Source organism: Rhinoderma darwinii, chromosome 4 (genome assembly GCF_050947455.1).
Source record: "Rhinoderma darwinii isolate aRhiDar2 chromosome 4, aRhiDar2.hap1, whole genome shotgun sequence".
NCBI lineage: Eukaryota > Metazoa > Chordata > Amphibia > Anura > Rhinodermatidae > Rhinoderma > Rhinoderma darwinii.
The window spans coordinates 388,414,839-388,442,085 of NC_134690.1; the positions used below are offsets into that span (position 1 = coordinate 388,414,839).

Here is a 27,247-nt window from a genome sequence, read left to right on the forward strand (position 1 = left end):
CAGCTGGCGAACCCCAGGTTGCAGACCACGGCTCTAGTTTGTCTGGTTGTTCTTGGTTATTACAGCACTCCTTACAAATTGAATGCTACATGTGGATGATTATTATTACTTTTCTATCCTGCTCCGTACATTGTTTATGTCATGGTTTCTAGGCAAGGACATACATTCAGTGCATCAAGTCTTGAAGGACATATAGAAGACACTACAATTGCTGACCACTTACCGGAGAGTAATGGCACGCGCTACGGGGTCATTACTGTGTATAACAGAGAAGACCCTCTTCACAAACTCATCCACATTCAGGATCTTCTCTAGGTGCTTCTCGCTCTGTTGGGTGACTTTCAGCACGCACAGTCGGAGAAAGTTATTACTGAAAGAAAAAAAATGTCTTCTTAGGATATACAGTAAGTCGACGTAGAAAATTATGTGAGCTAGACAGCCAAGCTTCTAGGAAAATTACAACTAGTATTTATCAAACTTTATTACGGTTGATGTATTATTGCATTATTTTTATGTTCTACTAAAGTTCATTTTACTAACAAAGACGCAATCTATGAGTTACAGCGGCTGACAAAGAGACGTATTACACGGCTGGCCCCTCACTTTAATGGTAGCGAGTAATAATATATTGCTCTGCAGTGGTCGCTTCAGGGAACATGTATGGCCAGACGTGGCTTACCCCGGTGATAACGGCCGATTGCCGGATGTTTCTGAAGACAGATCTGAGGATCACTGCACTGCTTCTACTTAAAAAGTGGTTGTCTTCGTGAGACAAACCCTTTAAAGGAAAAGAAAGTGTCATTTAAACGATAGTACCACCTGGGCAACCCCTTCTCAAACTCCCATGAAAGGGCAACCAAGTAATACAGGATTCTGTCAAGCCCACCATAGCAGGAGCCACTTTTTCTAGAATCCATGTCATAATCGGGCACATGGAAAGGGGTTGTCCCAGAATTAACAATGATCACCGTACAGGTACAAGATGGGCAATAATTGTCTGATTGCTGGGACCCCGATCGATCACAAGAACGAGGGTCACGAACTCCCCGTTCTTCCTCATTGATCGACCGCAGTGTGGAGGACATTGATTGGAGCGGTGGTTGAACAAGCGCGCTGCCGCATCATTCAAAGTCTATGTGATTAACAGAAACAGCCGAGTACGAAGCTCGGCTGTTTCAGTCAGCCCCTTAAACATTGAAGAGAGCGGGAGGCACTTGCTTAAAGAGGCTCTGTCACCACATTATACGTGGCCTATATTGTATATAATGTGATCGGCGCTGTAATGTAGATTACAGCAGTGTTTTTTATTTAGAAAAACGATCATTTTTGACGGAGTTATGACCTATATTAGCTTTATGCTAATGAGTTTCTCAATGGACAACTGGGCGTGTTTTACTATATGACCAAGTGGCCGTTGTATAGAGAAGTGTATGACGCTGACCAATCAGTGACCAATCAGCGTCATACACTTCTCTCCATTCATTTACACTGCAGATAGCGATATAGCTAGATCACTATGTGCAGCCACATAAACACACTATAACATTACTGCAGTGTCCTGACAATGAATACACATTACCTCCAGCCAGGACAGGATGTGTATTCATTCTCCTGACCACTCTGATTTACAGCACAGCACAGAGAGATCTCACTGTGAATGACAGCTTACACTGTAATCTCGCGAGACAACGCCTGCTATGCTGTAAATCACAGAAGTGGTCAGGAGAATGAATACACATCACGTCCTGGCTGGAGGTAATGTATATTCATTGTCATGACACAGGAGTAGCGTTATAGTGTGATTATGTGACTGCACATAGCGATATAGCTATATAGATATCTGCAGTGTATCTGTTTTTTTGTAAGTTCTACTTGTCACATGAAGTCACATACCCAACTCTGAAGACATCAGCCAGCTTGAGGAACGCAGAGTTAATCAGGATCGGGAACGGATATTTTTGAAACAATCTTGGAAAACGGACAACGGCTTCACACTGTTCCCCCAGCTTGCCAGATCTTAATCCTGAAAAAGAAATATGATGCCTTAGATGCTGTGGGCAAATGGTAAACTAGTTATCCACAGCACTCACTCGGTCGGAATATCTCCACTTGATTACGGCGGGATGCAAATTCCAAGTCCAGAGGTCCCTTCTGGACAATCAATAGATGCAAAAAACTTGAGGACAGCATCTGTATGGCAAAGGTGTAAAAGTGTTTTATTAACACATCCCAATAACAGAGTGCTACGTTTCGACTCCGCAGGAGTCTTTATCAAGCATGCTTGATAAAGACTCCTGCAGAGTCGAAACGTAGCACTTTGTTATTGGGATGTGTTAATAAAACACTTACACCTTTGCCATACAGATGCTGTCCTCAAGTGAGATGCTATGGGCGACTGCTTATACATGAGGCCCAACATCCGAACGCAAGCCTTAGACTATGTTCACACATGGCGTATTTGTGTCCGAATTTTGGTTGTGGAATCTGCACCGAAATTCTGCAACGAAGTACAGTAGAATGTTAGAGAATGGGGTTTAAACAAAACCCATTCACTCACAGCGTTTATAAAAAACCTGAGATTTGTGGGCACGCTGCTCATTTTCAAATCCGCCGCATACTCTATCTATTGCGGAAATGTTGCAAATTTTCATCGCGGATTTAATTTATTTCAATGCAAGGAACGAAAATCCACGGCTAACCTCCGCACCAAAATCAACAAAGAAAATACTTGCAGATTTCATTGCAAATTTTAGAACAGATTTTTAGGTCGGTTTCACAGCGTAATTTTTAGGTCGGTTTCACAGCGTAATTTTTACGCGATGTGCGTACATGGCCTTAGGCAACTGCAATTATTCCCTATGGGGGTAAAATGTTGCAAGTGATTTTGTGTTAATTGCAAAAATTTCAACTGTTGCAACTCTTACTTATAGGGAATAATTCTCTGTCACCACCCTCAGCATTGGAAAAAATACATTAAAAAAACTTTGGTATGCTTGGTCATCCAATTGTGTATTTAATGCAAGGCCTTGTTCACAGTGAGATTTGCTGCAGATTTTGCATGTATTTTTTTAAGAAGGTAGAAGGAACGGAACCTGGACAGAAGAAATATACAAAGGAAGGCTTATAGGCCTCCACTCTTGTATCTGGCGTAAAAAAATGCATGCAAAATCTGCTCTGTGTGAACAAGGTCTTGGATTGCACAAAAGTTTGGGATGACTGGAGCGATGACTGGATTCACCGCTGAGAATGGAAATCACAGTTTAGATTTTGGGATTGTAGGGGGTCCTAGCAGCCCGAAGTCGACTGATCTGACATGAAAAAGAGGGGGGGGGGGTCACAATGACAAGCAGCTGAGACAAAATGCAAGTTGCCCATAACAACAAATCAAACTGCAGCTTTCATTTGTCCACAACATGTCATAATATGAAACCCAAAAACTGATTGGCTGCAATATGCCACCTGTTCACTTTGCATTGCGCTTTCTACATGAGATCCTAATTGACAGAATCTCCACCCTCGTGCCCTCTTCTACCTTTATCTAACTCCATGAGTGCCGAGTTGGCATCCAACTCCTGCTCTCCATAACCGGCATCTGCTAGAAACGATCTAGCACCACTCGCTCCAGCCGCCATGTTGCTCCGGTTCTCCCTTGTAGCTTCTCTACACAAAAATTCATCAACGATAGTACGGAAACACTAGCATGCCGCCATGACACTTTTCTAACGCGCATGCGCAAAAAGAATCCCTGCGTCGTTACGTACGATTTGATTGGCAGAATTTTTCTGTAGGCGTGCACTCATTCCCTGCTGCTCTGGGATTGGATGCTGCTGAAACCAATCAGTAGCTGAGCTGGAATTTCGCGGGAGATTAGTTAGCGTTTAGCGGCCTGAGACGGCGGGTTACTGGGCTGTGGTTTCCCGCGCTAATTGGTCACGATACACTCGGTTCTCACGGTCTAACCATGTCCTTGTTCCAGCGTGTGGTGAGCAGGCCTCGCTGGAGTCACAATGGTGAGTTAATATAGTAAACGTGCATGCACTTATAATGGAATGCAGTCTATGACTTCCTGGGAATTATGCAAAGCCTCAAGTTCCTACTGTAAGAATGTTTTTATTTTACCAACCCCACCCCTAAATCTCACTAGCTTTGTGCTTTATCTTCTGTAGTTACAGGGTTAATCATAAGTCGTGTATTTTGACAGCTATGGGTTAACTTTGTGCTGCAAACAAATTAAACCGTTTGCACCGTGCATGCAATGAGATGTCTGCAAATCCATAAAGTTTTTGTGATTCAAACTCCTCTTAGGTCTCATGATAGTATTTCTGGATGTGGAGTCAAGAAATTGTAACTATTCTCAGTGCTTAGTTTTATTCTGCATGGCCCATGCCAGTTTTGCATGTTGGCATGATCTGGGTGCTGTTTTGTACGGTAATTCATGGGCTGCTATTTGGGCACTGTCTGGCATAATGAGGGTCCTGTGGGGTGCTCTTATGTAGGCTCTATTTTTTGGGTAGGATGCGTGTGTTTTGCCCAGGGCCCTCTTCAGACATTGATCTGACCATGGAGCTGCCTATCAATCACAAGAAGCAAGTGACCTATTTTTTCCTGCCCACCAGGTTCATTCCTGTTTTCTGCCTATGTGGACCTCCCCTCACAAGCTCCTATAGTAGTCCGTGCGCTCTGGGTGATCTTTATCATAGTGACCATTCTATTTCGTTCATCAGGTTCCCTTTAAGACTCAGTTCACACTACAGTTCATCCTCCATTAATCGAGTACAGGATCTGTAAATAAAAAAGAATGTTGGTCGTTTTATCCTTGTGTTGTCCCTATATCTATCTACATTGAAAGTCCAGCTTTGTATTCCTGTCTGCGATATCCACAGTTGATTGGGCAGTGTCAGAGCGATATGTAACGCGCCCCGTGCCATTTAGAAAGTTCAGGGGGTTATTTACATATTGGCCGCCAAATATAATGGCATCGATCTCTAAATAACGGAGGAGGATAGGAAAAAAAATTGGAATTGCCCCAGGATTTGTGCAGCCCCGCCTATTACATGGTGAACTCTGCTGCACATGTATAGGCAGGTGAAAGGATTTTCCAATTCTTTAAAAGTAACCTATATAAAAAATGGAAGTTAATTTCTGATATAAAGTTTGTCCATGGTTGTAGACTCTGCACGAGTGTCTGTAACTTTTGTAGGTTTCAATGGGGACCACCTGCGCAGATCCTGAGCCTGACAGGTATTTTGGGCCCTGTTCACATTACTTTTGATGTACGTCTAGTGTGTGCGCTATGAAAGCTCCCAGCGTACACCCAAAACGTGTCCATGGGGCCCCATTTACCTGACAAGCCAAAAAGTGTAATTTTGTTGGGCTTGTAAACATCGGTATCCCTATTAGTTTGTTTTTGGTATAGAATAGCGTAGAATACTACGCTATTTCATCTAACGACATACTGTGTGGTATACGCATGGGAGCCTATGGGTGATGTATGGCATCTGTTAAACGTCATGAGCTTTTCATGACGTAACTGTTAAATAGATGCCTAAGGTCCAGTTCACATCTGCATTGCGGCATTCTGTTCTGCCCTCCGAGGAGCAGATCAAGGGAAGACCGGACGAGACGGTTACGTTGCACCATGGATACCACCGACAGCACCCATTGACATTAATGGGTTCCGTGTGCTTTCGGTGTGTGGATTTACCAGAAACAGGGCAGAATGCTTCGCTATTGTTTCCGGTGATCTTTTCCGGATCTGCAACAGAGGCCCCTAACTGAGCCTCCAACACAGATGTGAACCGGTCCTAGCGGTGGCATACGTCACTCATAGGTTGTTATGCCATCCATTTAATGGATATATCTGAAAAAGTCATGATCGTTCACAACTGGTCTGTTTAACGGTTCCCATAATAGTCTATGGGTGATGGATGCCACTGTTGGGTATCTGTCACAGTCTACATTTAATGTATATCTGTCGGGAGCTTTTCCTGATTTATACGAGACACGTAAGCCAAAAATGTGATTTTAATAGGCCCAATTATATCACTGGACTACTTGCGGTCATATTGTTTGCCATTACAGGGTTTATTTTAGGAATTACCTTCTATTGTGGTGACTTTAGAACTTGAATACTCTTTGCATGTTGCCCTCTGTATGTTTTTCGAATGTAATGGCACTGCAGTGCACTCTTGTGGTTATAGTTGGTATTGCAGTTTTGAATTTGTAATTTATCTATAACTATAATTTTTCCCCAAAACACAGGGTCCTATGGATTCCCTCTTCAGAGTTTCCTGCAGTGCTTTCGGTGCTTCAAAGAAGATGAACACCTTTCATATGGTGAAGTCGGTACGCCGGTACCACCTTTCGGATGCTCATTCAGTTCAGGTAAGACCATTTCAGCTGTTCATTCTAACAGTTATAGACATTTTTAGTATCACAATTAAGTGATTTTGTCAGTGTTATTAAAGGAAGCCTGAGAGATTTTACCCCTGCCAGGTGCACTATAGACCATATGAACCCCACTCGGGCATTGTATACATTGGATAAGGGTCTTGCTTTTTTTAGTTTCAGATATGCCAAACATTCTTGCAGTGGCCAATGAGGAGGGTATCGTAAGACTGTATGATACAGAGTGCCAGGACATGCAGCGGAAGATGGTGAAAGGTGAGATTCATATTCCAGTTTGGTTTACAAGTTTGGTTTACAAGCGGGGAATAATATTTTGCATTTGCACGGCTTTGAATAGATTAATAAATAAAGCAAGCAATGTTTGAATATGCCTGTGTGACTTTTTCATCCTCCGCTTGAACTGTGTGTTGCATGTCTCTTGCTCATCAGTTGTAATTGTAAAAATGCAATTTTTTCCCCCCTCATTAGACTGGCAGGCGCACACTAATGCAGTCTTTGACCTTGCTTGGGTGCCAGGGGAACACAAACTTGTAAGTAACATTTAAAGCTCCTAAAACTTAGTACTAAAAGCATGTGTGTGTTCCAGGAAGGCTTTGCATACAATGATTGTTCATATATGTGACGATCATGTACTTGACCTTAGTGTTTAAAGCCAATTTCCTCAATTTTACTGAATTTGTTCTTAAATTTGCAAAATAACAACCTAATATACTTAACCTATTGGTTCCAGACAACTTTTTGTCTAGCCACGAACACCTGAAGTGCGTTGTCTCTATGGATGTCACATCAGTAAACACAGAGTGGTTAAAGGGGTTTCCCACGACCGGGCAACTGATGACCTTATCCACAGGATAGGTCATCAGTATATGATCGGTGATGGTCAGACACCCGGAAGCCGCACTGCTCAGCTGCTCCGGCTGCCTCTGGATGTTTTGAACAGTATGCAATAGTTGGAGCTGGAAACAGATGGCTGTGACCACTTCATAGCGGCAGCTCTGCGGCTGTTCCATGACTGGAGCCATCAGCTTCCGGCATGGACGTCCAGTGCACGCAGGCAGCTGATCGGTGCATTGTCCAGGTGTCAGGCCCCCATCGATCATATACGCATGACCTATCCTGTGGATAGATCATCAGTTGTCCGGTCATGGAAAACCTCTTTAAATTCTAGTATGATCACCATGTGACTTTACTAATGGGGAAAAAATATCACAAGCGTATCCTATGACGCCACAAAACAGTTCATCTTCCAGAGGTAAACGTAGAATAAGGGGTTGCAGGAATTAATACAGAAATTGTATTAGTTTTAACTTTTTTTTAATTTGGCAAAGAATAACGAATAGCCTTTTAAGGAATTTCAGCTTTGAATAGAAGGATGAGTAATGCATTTCTATCTTGGCGATTTGTGTCTTATGCAGGTTACAGCCTCTGGAGACCAGACTGCTAAGCTATTCGATGTGAAGGCTGGGGAGCTTCTTGGAGAATGTAGAGGACACCAGTGCAGTCTGAAGTCTGTTACTTTCTCCAAATTCGAAAAAGGTAGATAAATCAGAAAGCCGGTTTAATAGTCTGTCCAACCTACAGAGATCAAATTTACATGGAATTGGGGGAAATCTGCCCCCAATTCAGTTATAAAATGCTAAACGTGTATGTATGGAGGGGTTGCATTGTAAAATTGCCTTGTGATAGATCTGTCAGAGGTGCACCGATCCCGATTTGTATTGCTTTATGTAAACTAGTTCTAACTTTTTCCTCCCTCAGCTGTGTTCAGCACTGGAGGAAGAGATGGTAACATCATGGTCTGGGATACCCGATGCAACAAGAAAGGTAAGTTTGTGATTAGCCAAAAAGCTGCCCACATGACTAATAAGCAAACCTTAGAGCTCATGTGTACGACTGCTTCCATTTTGCAGACCGCACAACCCGGATCAGAGTAGCTTGCACTAGAATGGGTGAGACGGAACGCAAATACGGACAAGAATAGCACCTGTTTTATCATTTGCGGCACACGCTCGCATAGAAATGAATGGTTATGACAAGTAGAGACGATCTCAATTAATTGTACTCTAATTTCCTGTATAGAATAACCTCTGTCTTGAGTGGTAAACTATAATATTAAAGGGGTTGTCCCACTAGGGGCCTTGACGTAGTGCAGGGAGAATGTAGTATTAATTGACACCCGTTGAAATCGGGTGACTAATCATGTAATACATAGTTATGCAAAGTCCTACATAGTGAGAGTTGCTCTTTACAGCAGAAAAGTTTTGGGTATTAGAAAGTCAGTAACGCAAAGTGCCCTCCACTAACAGCGTTGATTGGTGACCCCTTTTTAATGTCTGGCTTAAATATGCACTTCTGTGCACCCCTAACTAAATCATGCTCCACTTCAGTGGTGTTGTCGCATTACTATTTACAGTTGGCGCTATATTGCAGTTGTTCTTTCTAGACTTTCATCATTGGGCACCGGGTTAATTGTGAGCTAATGCCCGCTGACAGCACCCTTTATGTGACCAGACGTAGCATTACTGTAAAACATCAGCGTGGTCTACGTTGGCCTGGGAGATTTACACGTGATAATGTCTCTTTTTAGACGGCTTCTATAGACACGTGAACCAGATAACCGGAGCTCACAATGCACCAGGTAAACACACGCCTCTGAAAATAAAGAAGCGGAAACCAGCAGCCAAAGGACTGGCCCCATCTGTGGTAAGAACCAATTAAAGAATTCAGGGAGCTAAGAGGGGGAGTTGGCAATATAGTAAGACCTAATTAAACAATGTGTAATATATTCTTTTTTTTATTTGACATGAGGTTGGGAGCAAGGGGACTGGCAGCCTTTCCTTACTGACTTGGGGGGAGTGTAGGGAATGGAGCTTCCAACATGAGACAAATTTAAAAGGATGAGCGATCGTAGTAAGGATTGTCCCCATACATTACAGATCACAGCTCCTTGTGGAAGGAGCAAACTAGCACCGATCATGGATTTGAACGTGCCTGGTGTTTTGTTTCACTGGAGAGAAGTGGCGCCTCTTCAGTGCTAATCCCACCCTATATATGCTATAAACACGTTCAGGCCAATGCAAGCATGCAAGTTTATTGGGATGATGGCGGTTAGGTGAATGTGTATGGCTGACTAGACATATTTGTTGGCTGCCCAAACTATTTTGTTGGGTTCTGACAGCGATCTAATGTGGCTCACCGTTGACTTATGGCAGTTCCCAGTAAAATGGTCTAAGGCAATAAGAATAAACAATTTAAGTTGAGTAGATTCTTATTTGTCACACTGGGATTTTGTCTCATTGAAGCTCTACCTCCTTCACCTATAGGACTCCCAGCAGAGCGTGACTGTGGTGGTCTTTCAGGACGAGCACACAATAATATCAGCAGGAGCTGTTGATGGGTAAGTAACATCTTATCTAGATTATCACACCGGAGCTGCTACTGCAGCCCTCCCCGGGCACTGATGTGCCAAGCTTGTGCGTTACACTTTACAACCAAAATCTAAAATGTTAATTTAGCATCTTTTCCACTCACTAATCTCTTGCACCTTGCTTCATTTGTTTCATTCTTTGATTCCTCTCGCTTGACAGTGTTATCAAAATGTGGGACTTGAGAAAGAATTACACTGCTTACCGGCAGGACCCCATCCCTGCAAAATGTTTCCCATATCCTGGGAGCAACACTCGCAAACTTGGTACGTATATTTTTTACCTAGAAGACCAGTGAACCATGTAAGAGTGGAGGCATCATGTGTAATCTCTCTGCAGAGTGACGGGGCTACTTTAAAGTGGATCTCCAGTGGACTGGGTCTTTGTTTTGAGATGAGCACTGGGTCATTTAAAAAAATTTTTTATCAACTTTTCTGCTGCGTTCTGGAGCAGGAAAACATACACATGTGGATACTGTCTGCCCATTCTGTACTATAGATTCTGCTGATGTAAAAGACACCAGGAGAGTCTTGAGGTTGGCCATACATGTTAGACAGCAGATGACCGAAGGCTCATTCGGATGTCGGCTATTACAACCATTCCTTTCCCCTTCCCAAACACATGCACTTATCACCCGGCTGAGCATTGTTGCGTTCTGAATGGGGAGAGGGAGTAAGCTCCTGCCAGACACCTAGTAGCGGCTTGTCTCCCCTAAATCAGGAGGCCCTCCATACACAACAGACAGCTGATCCTGCTGAAATCGGCAGGTGTGGCCGACATTAATGTCTATAGCCACCTTAGGCCGGGCTCCTACGTAGCATAAACGCTGCGGCATTTCCGCAACAGGATTCTGTGCGGATATTCTGCAGCATTTAGAGTAGCAGCAAAGTGAAAGATTTTAGAAAATCTCTTGCCCACACTGCGGGAAAAAAAAATTCACAAGTCGTGCGGTAAGTGCTCTGCGGAGCGTCATTCAATTCTGCAGCATGTCAATTTATGCTGCGTGTTCTGTGCGGAGATGCTGCATGTTTGGCCCATAGACTTCATTGGGGAGTAGAAATTCCGCAACAGAGTTTTATGTCGTTTACACAGCGGAAACGCTGGAAATCCGCAGGTTCACATATACTTTGCTATAACCAATGTTTAACATTAAATCCGCAGCAATATAAGCAGGAAAAACACTATTTGGTGCGGATTTCTGTGAATTCAATGGAGAGGTTAATCCCGCAACAAGTAGCAGTTGTTGCGTTTTTATGCGGCGGATACGCAGCGATTCCTGATGCAAATAATGCAACTCAGAAAAAAATAAATCCCATACCTACCCAGAAGTCGGTGTACCTCCCTCCAGCGTGGCCTCCGGGATGATGTTTCATCCCATGTGACCGCCACTGCAGCCAATCACAGGCTGCAGCGGTTTCCTTGGATGAAAAGTGAGTTTGGTGCGCTTTTTCGCCCAAAATTCCCTGCGGCGCACAGGGTGGATACGCTGCGTGTCAGCCCTCTGTGAACTCGGCCTAAGGGAAGAGCATCTGAATACTTCCCCCTATAGGTAATAGGGAGGTGGAGCGGTAGTTATGGTCATACACCTTTTATAGTAATTACGTAAAAGAAAAGGGACACTTATACGTATTCTTTCCACAAGAGTCCATTCAATAGGTTAGTTCTGTTTTATGCTTGTTAGAAACCCTAAACTGACCACTGACTGTTATATTAGTTTCATGGTTTTTTCCTCTTTTTCAGGTTATTCAAGCTTAATTTTAGACTCAACTGGCACCAGCCTGTTTGCCAGCTGTACTGATGATAATATCTATATGTTTAATGTAACCGGAATAAAGTGTGATCCTGGTAAGTGAGATATGTAATATACATATTATTCGTTTTCCTTTATCATTGTCAGGTGGATACCATCTGAAGCCAGTTAGTCATGGGAGTTTTCTCCAGTTTGAGGCCCCAGAATTGGTTTTCAGCAGCGCTGATATGTAATTGCTTAGTAACCCCTGCAGGCAAATTTTTAAAGGGTGCATCCTATGATGATGCTGACCACGTCTCCAAGAAGTTTAAATGTGTCGGCTGGACAGCGGGTGGTTCTTGTTAGGCAACATTACAAAGCTTCTCCTGCATATTGGCTTTCAAGATGATTTGAGTCTGCCATAGGGCATATGGCCAGGGGTCTTCTTGACAAATCCTTGTAGTGTCTGCAAACTTGAGTATTAATGGCCCATCTAATGCCAGCTAGTTAAATAGGTTTTCCAGGACTTAAAGGGTAACTAAATGTTCAACAAACTTCTGATATGTCATAGTGACATGTCAGAAGTTTGATTGGTGGGGGTCCGAGCACTGAGATCCTCACCAATCGAAGGAAGCGGCAGAAACACTCGTGTTAGCGCTGAGCCGCTTTGTTTCGGTTCGGCTTTTTCCATAAAGCTGATGTAGCGGAGTACAGTCTCATATACTTCTGCGCCTGTACACCACTACATTCATTTCCAGAAAAAAAATGAGTAAACTTAGCGGCTCACGCAAGCGCTTCTGTCGCTTCGTTTTAGCGATTGGTGGGAGTCTCTATGCTCGGACCCCCACCAATCAAAATTTCTGACATGTCACTACGTTTAGTTTCCCTTTGATATCGGTGGGGGTCAGATTCAGCTAATTGAAGGGGCTGTGGCGCTCCAGCTAGTGCTGTTTCCTCATTGTTTACCAGGCACAGCGCCGTACGTTTTGTAGTGGCTCTGCCTTGTATTGCAGTTCAGTCCCGTTCACTTGAATAGGACTGAGCTGCAATACCAGGCATAACCACTAAAAAAATGTACAGCGCTGTTCCAGGTGACGGGGCAGCAGCACCGCAGCTCTGTCAATCAGCTGATCTTTTGGGGTGCAAGGAGTCAACTCCCACCAATCTGATATCCAGTACTGGAATCCTCTTAAAATGCTACTATTTTATAGCAGGTGTGGCATTCACTGACTTAACAGCAGGGGGCAGTATCGTCGCCATAAAATCTACACTGTTCAAGAAAATGATGGTCTTGTTTCTCAATTTGAGGTCAAGCTGGTAAGAGGTTTGAGTGGAATTCACAGCTCTAGTTCTTATGTTGGAGTGAACACACTGGAAGATTTATTACATTGCAGGAATTCCTTCTCTTGGGAGAGTGTGGTGTGCCCTGGTTACGGCTTATTTTTAGATTGTCTGCTCTTTCACAACTCATTTCACAGCGATCCTTCAACTGCTTTTAAGTAGATGTAAACACATGTAGTCTAATAGGCCAGTTACCATAACTGCGCAATACCAATTTTAATGAAATATTTCTGCGGCGATTTGAGAATTTTAGTCGGTGCCTGCCAGTATAATGGTCTGTGCCTGCAATACTTTAACCCTGTTGTAACTTTATTTGATCCGCTTCCCCTTCATTTTATGTCCTCCTCAGTTTCTGTATTCAGCGGTCATCAGAATTCCACCTTTTATATAAAGTCAAGCCTTAGTCCTGATGGGCAGTTTCTCCTTAGTGGCTCAAGGGATCACAGCGCTTATATCTGGCAGGTAAGTGTATTTTATTTGTATAGGATTTGAGTTCAGATAATTACTTGCTCCGTAAGATTTCTTGTCAGCCTAAACAAACTACATCCATTTCAATAGCAATTTTAAAGGCCCTTTCTGGTTTAGAAAGCCAGTCCTCAAATATAGCTATTAGGTTCCCCATTCAGGACTCTGAATCTGTAAGTCATAGCAAAGCGTGACTACAAAGAGTGTCTCTAGCGCTGGAGGACCTGACATGTCCATGCATTACGTGCATAGCCCATTATATTTAAATGTTAACTATGTAATGCTTCATTGGCCCTGTGGTGGCGCTGCAGAAGATTGAACACTTGCTACCACCACGGATTGCATATGATTGCAGATGATCCTGTAATCAGCGTTTAGTCTGACGACCCTTCTAACAAAAAAAAAAAAAAAAAAGGATTGTCCGATAATACTGTGAACCTCTGAGTTTTCTGTGAAAGGCATACGTTATACCTAAACAGTTGTGGAAAAAAAAAATTCTCATTTGAACATAACTAAAAAGCAGAGTAGCTAGTTTTTCGTTCTCCTAGGGCAAATATTTAGTTCACTGCCCCAGGCCTGTACCTAAATTCCCTGGTTAGTGGAGAGCATCCTGCTGTCTGACTCCACACCCCTTCCCCTAGCTGCACCCTTAAAGGCTATGTAAACCTTTAAAAGGGAATTTTATTTTAATAGAGCAGTCAATCTGTATGTTTGGTGCAACTTTATAATTTTTAAAAAAAAAAGTATATTTTTACCTTTTTTGGTACAGCTGCTTTGTATCCTGTATACAGAGCAGCTGTATCGTGCATTAAGACCTGAACCAGTCAGGTCTGCAGGACCTGTAATCGATCGCATCTGACTTATCCAGGTCTTCGCGCACGATACAGCTCCTCTGTATACAGTATACAGCTGCTTTGTGTATCAAAGTAAAAATCATTTTTGGTAACTAATTCTAAAGTTGCATCAAACATAGATTAACCTCGTTTATTAAAAAAAATCTTTCAAAGGTTTACATAGCCTATAACAGACGACATCTTTACTGGTCATACTGGAATTATCCGTGACCGATCAGATAAACATTACATCACTGGGGGAGGACTATTGTGACGCCAAATATGAGAGCCACTCCATGATTGGAGAGCTGTTCATCATGTGGCTTATTGGAGGCGCTGGAAGGTATCGTAATTCACTAACTGGAGTCACAAGGCTCCCCTCCCGGGGTGACACATGTTGAGTATGAATGGACGTCTGTTGTATTGTATGAGCTCAGAACAGCTGTACAGACTGGAATCTCAGCCTCCTAATCTGGTCCTGTCAGCGTAGAGTGAAAGCGAGCGTGTCTGTCAGCTGAGAAGCAGATGCTGCTTCCTCTTGGTCACGTGTGTGGGTTACACCGGAACATTTTTTTTCTGTTACGTGGTCCTAGTCAGAACTAGTAAACATTATTTGGATTACTGCAATATAGAATTACTCTATTTCTGGTAGAAGTAAAAATCCGCTGTTAGCAATGTCACCTGTGAGAAGTCAAGAAGGCTATTAAATCATTTATTTTTGGTATTCGGAGTAATGCACCTAGGTACTGTGGAGTCAATAGCGTATACTACATGGTCCCTCCCAGGCAGTCGGCGGCTCGAAGGATCCTGTGAGGGATCGTGTAACTAAAGAACCATAAAGTGCCCTCACCCTCCCTTGGCAATTTTGACGTATTGTTTAGTGGGTGTAATTATTGTACCAACTAATATAACTTAAAATCAGTGAACGTTCAGGGATAGGGGAAGTCGTGTTTTTTTAGTTGCTAAGCAGATTCAAAAATATTTGCCATGATTGTATATTATTTTGTTTTAGTTTTGCTCGCAATTGTGTGCTGTTCATTTATGACGCAATTTTTCTGTGAAATGTTTGTAAGAAAATGTGAAAAATGTTAATAAAAATGATTGTTTTAAAAAATAAAAATAAATCAATGAACAGCCCATACTTACTCATGAGGGCAGGTAGAACGCCTCCCAGCAGGATGCAGACAAACCACAATGCTACATCGAGGGAGATTACACAGGTGCAAAATACTAACCCCCGACTCACGCGCCTACTATTCATCAGGGGGTGCCTGCTTAGTATTATCACAATGTAGCTTTTATAAGAATCTCCGTGTCATGGGTACATGTAGTGCAGCACGCTGGCTTACAGCCTATTAGTCACGCTCATAATAAACCAGGCGGGCTGCCCAGCGCCTTCCAACATACTGATAAACCATTCTCCCCCAGCGCTAGACCTGGCCGCATACTGAAAATATATCCATGATACACGATAAATATCAATAATAAACATGAGGTATGGGGTAATATTTTGGCCAAAATACGCAAGCTCGCAACCAGTGTCAAGGGTCCCCATCGTATTAGGTACACCTATTACAAACAAATCACTGAAAGACTAACCTAAAATAAGAGGATTAGTAGTGATGATAATTCATATATATATATATGCGCAACGTGTGCGTTGTCGTCCCCCCTTGACTAAATCAGCCCAGTGTGGATGCCGCTATCACACGGACATTTTTTGCATACTTATGAGACAAATCCATTAATGCAACAAACAAAATTACAACCTTTTTCATGTTTTGGACCCACTCCTGGCTTAGGAAGATGGTATAAATGGTCACCTGGCATTGCTTATTTTATAGGAGCAAAAATGCCTGCCCCTTGTCCCCCTTTCCAAAAGCAGATGTCGAAGGAATTTCCGCAACTGAATTCTGTGCGGAAATTCCGCATTTAGAATTTAGGAAATTACGATTTAGTAATCCTCATGCCCACGCTGCAGAAAAAAACGCAGCGTAAATGTTAATAAATTGATCTACAGTGCAGAATTTAATTCCGCAGCATGTCAATTTATGCTACGTTTTCATTGATTTTCTGCTGTGAGTTTTCCCCATTGAATTCAATGGGGATGCAAAACCCGCAACAGAAAGCCAAGTGATGCGACTCGCCACAAAAATCGCTCTTCCTTCGTGCAGTCCGGTCTCCTGGGATGACTTTGTATCCCATGTGACCGATGCAGCCAATCCCAGGCATCCAGGGAAGCCGGAGCGGACATCAGAAGAGGGAGGGGGTAAGTATGCGCTTAATTTAGTAGCGGAATTTCTGTTCTAAATTTTTTTTTTTTTTTTTAATATGAACCCTTTTTAAAAGCTGTTTTCACCTACACTTTTTTTTTTAAAGGGCATTGCCGGTAGGGGCAGGTGTGTTTTTGCGTAAACGAGCAAACCAATTTCCTATCCATAATCCATACCACAGAGTCCTGGGTATTTGATTTGGTTGCAGAGGTAGAAGAAAATCTAAAAATTCAGTTTTCCTGCGCAGTGATAAATAAATGAGACTGCTGATGAGTAAATTCAGAAGTACAATGACCGAGGGCTCTGACTTTATTACTATAGAATATTCTGACATGACTACAGACGTGTCTTCTCTTACATAAACACTTGCTATCTCCTATACGATAATTGTCGTGAGTTCCTATTCGTGTTTGGGATATAGAGCTGTGGTGATTTGCCTATTATGGGTTAAGTTTAGGTTTGAGGCTTCCGGTTAGCGCTGTAGCTCCATGATGCTTGTGGTCGGCGGTGCAGCTTATATTTTGCAGCACTTATCGCGATCAACATCTTCCTGTGTGCTCTGAATCTTCCTACAGGTGCACGCGTTTGCTTTACAACATATGATCTGTTGAGTGAGCTGCATGCCTGTATGAGTGAGGCAATGTATATATGGTTGGACTTGAATTTCCGTATTTAAGAAAGCATAACGGTGAGTAATCGCGTAGTGGCTGCAAACTGCACCGGCATGCGGTTTTACTACAATTGGCACGATTTTCACATTGATGGCAATATTGGTTTGTGGGTAAAACTTCTGTTTACCTGCAAAACGGTGCAGCCATTAATAATCCATTTAAAAACCGTAAAGTATAACCATATCGGCGTGGTCCTGCCGGCTGCATGTGAGCTCGCCGTTAGCTTTTTGCTGTCTGAGCAGAGAGCTTACTGACAGGGATAGGGGATCTGCGAGCAGCTGCAAGTTGAGGGAGATGCCGCTGCTCTCTAATATATGACAAATTATATTCACAAATACAGATTTTTACAAAACTATCCAGGTTTGCTTTAACCTATTTGTTCATCCCGTGAAGCTTTTCTTTCTTTTACATTGTTTCAGGTGTCTAAGCCCCACGCTCCTCCCATAATGCTTCAGGGGCACAGTCAAGAAGTCACCTCTGTCACGTGGTCTCCCACTGATTTCACCAAGGTTTGTATGATTCTATTCGAGTGGGTAATATTGTATATGTAAAAACATCACATGCTACACACAATCCCATCAAGACAACTACTCCAAAAACAGCTGCCCTGGGGTTCGGCAGATCACCGCAGGTCGTTCTCCTGGAACCCCCTGAAATAACTGATGGAAGGTTTGTCCAACCATCGCCCCTATTCAAATAAAATGGCAAACATAGGTGGCCCACTCTTGCCAGGTCATGACCCGCTCGTAGCTTCTCTCTTGGCTTATAGAGGGGTAATCAGCCGGAAACCTCACTCTGACATCCATGTGCTCTAAAATGGCAGAGGGGTTGTTGTGGTAACCAACTCTTTAACCCCTTAACGACCGCCATAGTGTTTTTAAAGCGGCTGGTCACGGTAGTTCTTCTGAAGCGCTGCCTTTCCACGGCAGCACTTCAGAAGTTTGCCCGCATCGGGTGGGGTGCTCCTGAAGCCCAGGCTGTCGCTAACAGGGCTTCAGGGCAACGATCGGAGACCACTAGCATTGGTCTTCGATCATATTTCACCCCTCAGATGCAGCAGTCAAAAGTGACCGCTGCATCTGAGTGGTTTTAGAGGGAGAGGGCTCCCTCTCAACCCACTGGCACTTGTGATGCAATTGCGGGGTGCCGATGGTTTCTATGGCAGCTGGGGGCCTAACAAAGGCCCCCAGGTCTGCCGCTAGTGATTGCCTGTCCATTTTTATACTGACAGTCAATAATACACTGCAGTACAGAAGTATTGCAGTGTATTCTAAAAGCAATCAAATGATCGCATAGTAAAGTCCACTAGGGGGACTAAAAAAAGTTAAAAGTTTGAAAAGTCCCAAGTAAAAAAAAATAACTCAATTTTTCCCCTTACAAAATACTTTATTATTCAAAAAAGTTAAACACATTTGGTATCGCCGCGTCCGTAACAATCCCAACTATAAAACTATTACATTATTAACCCTGTAAAAAAAATAAGTCAGAATTGCTTTTTTCTATCCATCCTGCCTTCAAATTTTTTTTAATAAAAATTGATTAAGAAGTTGCATGTACTAATGGTACCAATAAAAACCACAAGTCGTCCTGCAAGAAAAGCCCTCATACAGCTGCATCGGTGGAAAAATTATCACTCTTAAAATATGGCGATACAAAACCAAATAATTTTGAAAGTGTTTTTAATGTGTAAAATTTAAGATTCAAAAAAGAATAGCGAAATTGCAGATTTTTTTTCTTCCACTACCCCACCAAAGTTGTTAATTATTAAGTTATATGTACCCAAAAACGGTGCTATTAAAAAAAAAAAAAAAAAAAAAAAAAAACATTGTCGAAGAAAAGTCCTTGTACAGCTATGTCGACGGAAAAAATAAAGTTTATAGCTCTTTGAATGCGACGATGGGAAAAACTTAAAAGATTGCTTGGTCATGAAGGTTCAAAATACCTGTTAAGGGACTGAGGAGGACTTGACAAGTCTATTTTAGTACATAACTGTATTCCCCATGAAATAACAATTGTGGAACATCTTTTCTTGCACCTCTATTCTGTGCCATTTCTTATTCCTCCTAGAAGTTATGAATACATTTACAATTGGGTGTTGCCAGTTGGGGGCGTGTCCCCACAGATCATGTCCAATCAGAGTGGACCGTGGGACAATGTAGAGACACGCCCCCTTTGACAACCAGAATGTTAACACCCAGTTGTCTATGAAGGCATACATTTTAAGGAGGAATAACAGAGGAATGTCAGAATGTGCAGTTCTATGAAAAGATGCTCCAGAATTTTGTGGGAAATACTAGTATTTACTATAATAGACCTGTCAGGAGAGGTGACAGCTCCTCTTTAATAATATAGAAAGTACTGAAAAGGTTTTTCCCAGTTGACCTTTATGATATATTGATTGACTGTCTTTTGGAAGGTACTGGTTCTCCTTACAAAGATCCAGCTAGAGGGGAGTCTTTGGGGCTTACTTGAGTATCTTCAGCACTATTAATGTCTGTAATGCTGCCCAGGACAAAATTGTAAACCTGGATAGGACTTTAAAAAAAAAAAAAAATAAATAAAATTTGCTTTAATTTGCATTTGCTTACTGACGTTTTTTTGCGCTTTGCCTTTTAGATTGTAACCTGCTCTGATGATAACACTATAAGAGTCTGGAGACTGAAGAGAGGAAGCAGTAAGGGCATTGAAGAGGAAAAAGTAAACAGAGTTGGATGGACTAGTCCAAAAAAGGTTGAAATTCCACCTACAGGTGAGCACATGCGCCTTCCTAGAAAAAAAAAAAAAATCTAGACAATATAAGCAAGTGGTCTGGAGCCTATGACTCGAGCTGTTGTCACTACAATTAGCTGTTTTTATGTGGCCATCGTTCTCGTACTGTGAACTGCTGACACTTGTAGTGGCGGTTCAAAGTATTATAGCCTATTCAAGTTAAAGGGAGAAGGCTGTAATAATGTGAGCCGCTTCTACAAGTGTTGGCGATTCACCATACAAGCAGTGTCATTAAAGGGGTTTTACCACTTTCTGACAACCTATCAGTATATGATCGGTGCGTGTCAGACCCCTGGACCCCGCACCGATCTGCCACTCCGGGCGCTGGACAATGTTGCCGGAAGCAGATGGCCCCGGTCAAAGAATAGCAGCAGAGCTGCAGTATTGCAGCTCTGCTCCTATGCGAGTGAATAGAAGCGCAGCTGCATTCTGCTGAACGGCCGCTATGCAGTGGTCGGAGCCATTTGCTTCTGACTCCAACTACTGCATCCCGTTCCAAACGTCCGATGCACGGAGGCAGCCTAAGTTGCGGATCAGTGCGGGGTAAGGATGTCCGACACGCACCGATCATCTACTGATGACCTTATGTGGTGGATAGGTAATCAGTTTTCAGAAAGTTGGACAACCCCTTTAAGAGGAAGCAGTACTTGTACGATGGCTGCGGTCCCTTTAAAACAGCTGATCGGCCGGAGCGCCGGTAGTCCGGCCGCACTGATCAGATATTGACCAATCTTGAAGTGACTACAAAACAAAGAAATTCCACAGCACTGGACTGCAGCTGGGTGCACGCCTCAACTGGACCTGGTCCACGGTCCTCAATGATAGGCAGAAGAATATGGACAGAGGCAGCAATTAAAAGCTGCTATTTTGGAAGTGCTGCCTCTGTCCATATTCTTCTGCCTACCTTGAAGATAAGCCATCATTTTCTTACGACTGCACAACCCGCTTAAGACCAGCAACTTAAATTGTATTTGCTCTTAAATTATAAATTTTAATAAGTAATAGAAACTCAAGGTTTAAAAAATTGTTGGATAAAGATTTTTTTTTTTCTTTACAGCTTCGGTAAACTGCACACCTGCAAAATCCCCCAACGTGCAGAGCCCTAAGTTCATGTCCTCTCCAACGCCAGCCGCTTGTGCCCCAAGTAATACTGGGGACCTCCCAACATCTTCAAGCACACCAACGTCCCCTTTCCTTCTAATGCCCAAGCTGCACACCCCCAAGAGACCGAAAGCAAACTCAACCACTACGACTCCTGGGCAGCAGTCCGCTACTAAGATCACCATTAAAAACTGGGTCACCTGTACACCGAAGTCTCTTACACCAGCCCATAAAACCCCATCACCTCGGAAGGCGTTTACTCCCATTGAGCAGTACCCTACCGCTTCTGGTTCCAGAGCACCACTAACTTATGAAAAGAGGGTGAAGAGGCGCCTGGAGACGAGCAACGAAGACGCAGAGCATGAATGTTTCACTCATTGTAACTGTGTGACGGAGCTGGAACCGGATGTGAAGAAGACCAAGCTGGAGCTGTGCTCTATAGAGAAGGATGACTATGCTGACACCAGATGTCTCAATCTTGCAGATCTTGGCAAAGACTTTGACAGACCTGCTACTAAATGTTCCAAAGATGTCCCCGATGGTCCCATTCGTTCACCCTGTCTTGTAAGATCTGGACAGCAAGACAAAGAAAACTGCACGCCGGAGAAGAACTGGCTGTCTGCACTAGGGAGCAAGATGAAAACTGATAAGTCTTCAACACATTGCAAAGTAACAAACAGCCCGTCCTCAAGTAGTGGAAGTGCAAAAAAGACCCCTGCAAGAAGTGTAGCAAACTCTCCCACATCTGTAAGTATGTCTACTTGTAATGCTACGATGTCTCTTAAAATTGAATGTCCGCTTGTTTGCCATTAGTCTGACCCTCTCATGTGTAATTAAATAGGGAAACTCAGTTTTTTAATTGGGTTTTCACTTAAAGGGGTATTCCAATGTCTAACGTTTGTCATACCTATAAATCTGATGGGTGACGCCCCACTTCTAGGACCTCGGTTTATCAGGAGAATAAGGGTGTCACAATACAGCTGTCTCAATCCGGGGACAGCATCAAATATATGTGCCATCATCCACAGCCTCTGGGAAATATTGAGTCACTGACCTCTGTCGTCAGACATTCCCACGCAGTATTATCAAGACCATACATGACAATTGCTAATTGATCGCATTTCTGTTTGAGTAAAAGCTCTCGTTGCAAATCTATTTTATGGGAATGGTAGCGTTTCATGTAAAGACCAGCAAAGGTTAACTACATTACTACCAACAGTCCAGTCTCCAACCTGTGACTCCGCAGCTGTTGTGAAACTACAACACCCAGCATGACCTGACAGCTTCAGGCTAGTGTGACAAAAGCTGGAGGAATAAACGAGATGGTGTCGTCACCAGGTCTTACATGTGGTCTTGATGATATAGGCATAATTAATATTTAATGCAGTGGTTTCTAGCGGTTGGAACTACAAATCCCAGCATGTTGGAGGCCATTGCTCTATTTGAACACTTATTCTGATTGCTTCGATTTGCAGTAACTTTGTGCTGTGGATATGGAGCTCTCCTGTATTGTGCATTTGTGTTAAGTTTTTTTTTCTTTGCGTTTTTTAGACTTCAACACCAGGTTCCACAAGGAAGATTTCCATGTACTTCAATAAGAAGCCTACAGAGTAACCGAGCTGCCTCTAAGAGAACTTTTCCAGCATCTCAAACGTGACACCAGATAGTGCTGGTCCTGCATGGTACCAATTAATTGTTCTGTTCACTATCACACGTTGTCACTTGTGCCAACCTTCATATAAGCTATCAAGTTAGGTCACTGCCATTAATATATTCAATATTATTATAGATGTACCCTGATGCTCCAGTTGTCCTTATCTGGTGTCTGATCAGAAGTCTCTATAATCTGCATCAAAGTCTAAGGCCCCATGCACACGACAGTGCCTGTAGTCATGGTCTGTGATTATGGGCACGGCCGGCCATGGACAGTCGTCCTCTTTTGCAGACTGTGTTCCCATTATAAAGTATGGGAGCACGGTCCGTAAAATAAAAAAAATAGGACGTGTCCTATTTTTTACGGAAGGTTTCTACGGCACTGACCTATTCCCGTAAATATACGGGACGGTGTCCGTGGACAATAGAAGTGAATGGGTCCGTAGTTGCGGACCCTTCTTACGGTCCGCAATTATGTACTAAATCTGCATGAGGCCTAATTAACTGCCAATGTGGAGATGCCAACACTTCTATATATTGCATGGGTAAGATGCCGGCAGCTCCTGATACATGGGCTTGATCAACATTAATTCAGTGCCATTGCTCTAGTCTGTTCTCATCGTAGGATACATGTCTTTCCTATACGGAGCTCCTGTATTCTGCAGTTTGTTGGGAGACTACGCTTCTGAGCATGCCCTTATAGCCTGCGGCTTCCAGGGCATGCTGGGACTTGTCGTTTTTTCCAATCATTTGCTTTATAGTAGAACTAGGCAATTCAAATAGATTCAGACGTTTCCTTTACATTACATATTAAAAACGCTAACAAGGTGTGCCGACTTGGCTGAAATCCACATCTGACAAACTCTGATGCCCCCTTAACTCCTGTTCAACTGTTTTAAGGTTTTTATTTTTATGAAATTTAAATTTTTTTACATCTGCTTTTATCTGGGTTTTAGATGTTTTCTGCAGTAGAATTTTACCTAGAATTCCAAATGTTATTTATTTTTGGTCATGGACATAGTTCTGTTAAGATTGTCCTGTAAACTATTTGAATGTAATTATGTAAATACAAATGTTATACAAATATGGTCTGTGTTCTTGTATTCGCTTCCTAGAAATGATCCTGTGGATAAAAGATAAATAAATACCTTCAGTGGGCAGCCCCTTTTAAAAAAAAAACTGCCTTACTGTCTGATTTAGACAAAACTAGAAAGAACGAGATTGGATCCAGCATGGAAGGTGCGATAAAATGGAACTGATTTCCAAGTTTAATGGGCCAATAGGTTTGGCTAGTTAAAATCAGGACTTGGGTGCACAGCGTGAAATCCTGGTAGTGTAAGGAAAATTGTAGTTGTTCGTAGATAGCCTACGCGTTTCAGACGCTGCAAGCGTCCTTAATCATGGCTGAAGCTGACTGACTATAGTATATGGCTGCCATATATACTCCTGCCTGCATGTGTTTATCATTGACCTTAATTTTGTTCCCATGTGTTCGGTCCGTGGCAATATCGGTATGTTGACTCAGTTACCAAGTATGGACACATTAAATGTGAGATGTGACTGAATAAATTCAGGTATAGGACAAGAAGATCAACGTTTGTAATGTATTGGTTGAGAATTGGTTCTGTGTATAACAACGTGATCGTGTTCACTGGATCTGTCATATTGAAAGATATCCGGTTCAGAGGGTCAATTGTTGCTGTGCTTGCGTTCCACAGAGTATGGTAACGCTGGACCGCAATACCGGAAGTAGTGTCTCTGACAATGAAGCATCGAGATGAACGTTATGGTCCGATCGTAAGTATAAAATGTAAAAATATATATGTATGCACAGAACCCTTGGTGTATGTATATATATTAGATTAGATAACTTGTAACATCATACAAGTTATCTAATCTAATATATATACATACACCAAGGGTTCTGTGCATACATATATATTTTTACATTTTATACTTACGATCGGACCATAACGTTCATCTCGATGCTTCATTGTCAGAGACACTACTTCCGGTATTGCGGTCCAGCGTTACCATACTCTGTGGAACGCAAGCACAGCAACAATTGACCCTCTGAACCGGATATCTTTCAATATGACAGATCCAGTGAACACGATCACGTTGTTATACACAGAACCAATTCTCAACCAATACATTACAAACGTTGATCTTCTTGTCCTATACCTGAATTTATTCAGTCACATCTCACATTTAATGTGTCCATACTTGGTAACTGAGTCAACATACCGATATTGCCACGGACCGAACACATGGGAACAAAATTAAGGTCAATGATAAACACATGCAGGCAGGAGTATATATGGCAGCCATATACTATAGTCAGTCAGCTTCAGCCATGATTAAGGACGCTTGCAGCGTCTGAAACGCGTAGGCTATCAACGAACAACTACAATTTTCCTTACACTACCAGGATTTCACGCTGTGCACCCAAGTCCTGATTTTAACTAGCCAAACCTATTGGCCCATTAAACTTGGAAATCAGTTCCATTTTATCGCACCTTCCATGCTGGATCCAATCTCGTTCTTTCTAGTTTTGTCTACTCATCGTGTGCCGACACGAGGATCCGTGCAGGAATATCTAAAGTCACATATGCAGCAAAGGTGAGCTGGAGGTCGTTCTTTCTATCCTTGTCTGATTTAGAATTGGATGGTCTCTATTCACATCCAAAGCTAACTCCTAACTTATCCAGGTTTCCTGTTAAAGTATTTAAAGGTGTAGCAGTGCATTGCGGGAGGTCACAGCCAAATTTTATTTTTAAAAACGGCTATTCATATGACTAATAACACGAGCTGTACACAGTGAGCCATATACCCCGCCATTTGGGATTCTAATCTCATGTTCCCTGAGGCATCTGTATCTCCTTGTGCTCAGCCATCTTCTTCCTTTATACTTGCAGCACCTTCAGCTGGTTTGACATGATGAGAAGCAGCTGCTGCAATGGCATGGCATTTATCCATTTCACGTTTCTCACCAAAATTCGTATTGTGGTTAGATTAATTTGTTTTATTTAATTGATCACCCAACCCCCCAAAAATTAAGACCCTTTGAGCACTTGAACTTCAAATCCATATGTGATTGAGCATGCCTACAAAAAAAAACCTGCACAAATTAAAAATATGAACATTGATTTAAATGTTCAGATCTAAAATAAACTAATTTTTTTTTATCCGTTTTTGTTCACAAATTCAGACAACCAAATATTTGAGGTGATCTCACACTGTCACACTAGTGTCCCTTTCCTACTGTTAGATACTCAGAACATCTTTACCGTTACTGAGAAGCAAATTCAAAGGGGATCACCAACATGTCTGCACTTCCTGTTGTCACTTATGAAAAATGGCCGCCATCACAAAAACCGAAAACCCCCAATATCACTAAGTAAAACAAACCTAATTACCAATCTTTGTACAATGCTCTAACTTCTAATTTAGTAGTATGTGGTAATTGTATGCATTGTGTGGAAATCCTCTTTAATCCCTTAATGACCAGTGTATTGACCCTAAATGACAACCCTTTTTTAGTAAGTTTGCGCATGCGGTGTTTTAAATATGGGGTCTTTTTTTTTTATATTTTAAGACTTTGTCAAATATCACATTGAAAGGGGGTTCACAATGGAAAAGCCCTACAGAACAGAGTATACAATGTACAGCAAAACAGTACAGACATATTTAGGGCACTGAGGCCCCAACTACAATAGCAATAAAACAAGGTATAGAACCTTTGTATAAAGCAATTGGAAAGCGATGGCGCATGGTTAAGATCCGATGCTTCACAATTTGAAGCCAGAGTTTTATGAAGGGGGATCCGGACGCCACCAAAGTGCTGGGATTGTGGCATTGACAAGGTGTCTTAGAACGGAGACCCAGTATGACCTCATGGGAATGTCACTGAAGCGGGAATGGTCAGAAGGAAAAGGAAATCCTCCAAACCTCCTTTAAAAGGGCAGTAAGGTCGGTTACTTCCAGAAGGTATGGAGGATTGTATTGGCTCTATTTTTTTGGGGTTTTTTTTCCAGCCAAACACAGGAGTGGACACCTAAAGGCTCATGGGCCCCGATGCAAAGGTTCTTCTTGGGCCCCCCCCCAGACTTCTCATGGCCGACGGCCCACAGCTTTCAGCTGCATCACTGGGTCTCCTAAGTGACAACGATGCAGCACCAGCAGCCAGGGGCATCACTAAGGTCTTGAAACGCCAGGGGAATTAGCCCCAATACATATACCCCCAAAAAATGTGCGCGTATGTGTATATAGGAGACAGCATATCTATAAAACTGACCCTATAGCTAGAAACCTTTTCCACCCTAGTGAGCAACGAATTTAGGTCATTTGAAACACCATCACATCACCCAGACAATCTGACCTCCTATGAAAGAAGGGCATTAAAAACCCTCCAGAATAATACAAATATAGTTATCCGCCCGGCAGATAAGGGAGGGGGCATAGTTATACAGGATAGAACCGACTACCTGGGCGAAACTATGAGGATTTTGAGTGATACCTCATTTTACAATAAATTAACCACCAACCCACTGTCCTCCTACATATCGGAATACCAAAA

General features: G+C 42.6%; 2 protein-coding genes across 3 annotated transcripts in view; one reads left to right on the forward strand and one right to left on the reverse strand.

The window, feature by feature from the left end:
- Positions 1-3,739, reverse strand: part of INTS7 (integrator complex subunit 7) — a 41,338-nt gene extending 37,599 nt beyond the window's left edge. For both annotated transcript variants that reach the window (XR_012883269.1, XM_075863293.1), the window contains exons 1-3: positions 3,533-3,739; positions 1,894-2,023; positions 224-370 (exon numbers count right to left, since the gene is read on the reverse strand). Coding sequence is in view for 1 of the 2 variants with exons in the window: in XM_075863293.1 (XP_075719408.1) it covers positions 224-370; positions 1,894-2,023; positions 3,533-3,632 (377 nt within the window). In the remaining variant the exon portion in view is untranslated. The remainder of the gene's footprint in view (positions 1-223; positions 371-1,893; positions 2,024-3,532) is intronic.
- Positions 3,740-3,816: 77 nt separating this feature from the next.
- DTL (denticleless E3 ubiquitin protein ligase adapter) lies at positions 3,817-23,827 on the forward strand. The gene is made up of 15 exons (XM_075863294.1): positions 3,817-4,010; positions 6,262-6,384; positions 6,565-6,663; positions 6,877-6,938; positions 7,824-7,944; positions 8,167-8,232; positions 8,996-9,111; positions 9,732-9,805; positions 9,996-10,099; positions 11,574-11,678; positions 13,253-13,365; positions 17,565-17,654; positions 19,762-19,894; positions 20,972-21,762; positions 22,567-23,827. Exons 1-15 carry the CDS (start codon positions 3,962-3,964, stop codon positions 22,627-22,629), a joined length of 2,109 nt encoding a protein of 702 aa, XP_075719409.1. The 5' UTR covers positions 3,817-3,961; the 3' UTR covers positions 22,630-23,827.
- Positions 23,828-27,247: the final 3,420 nt, after the last annotated feature.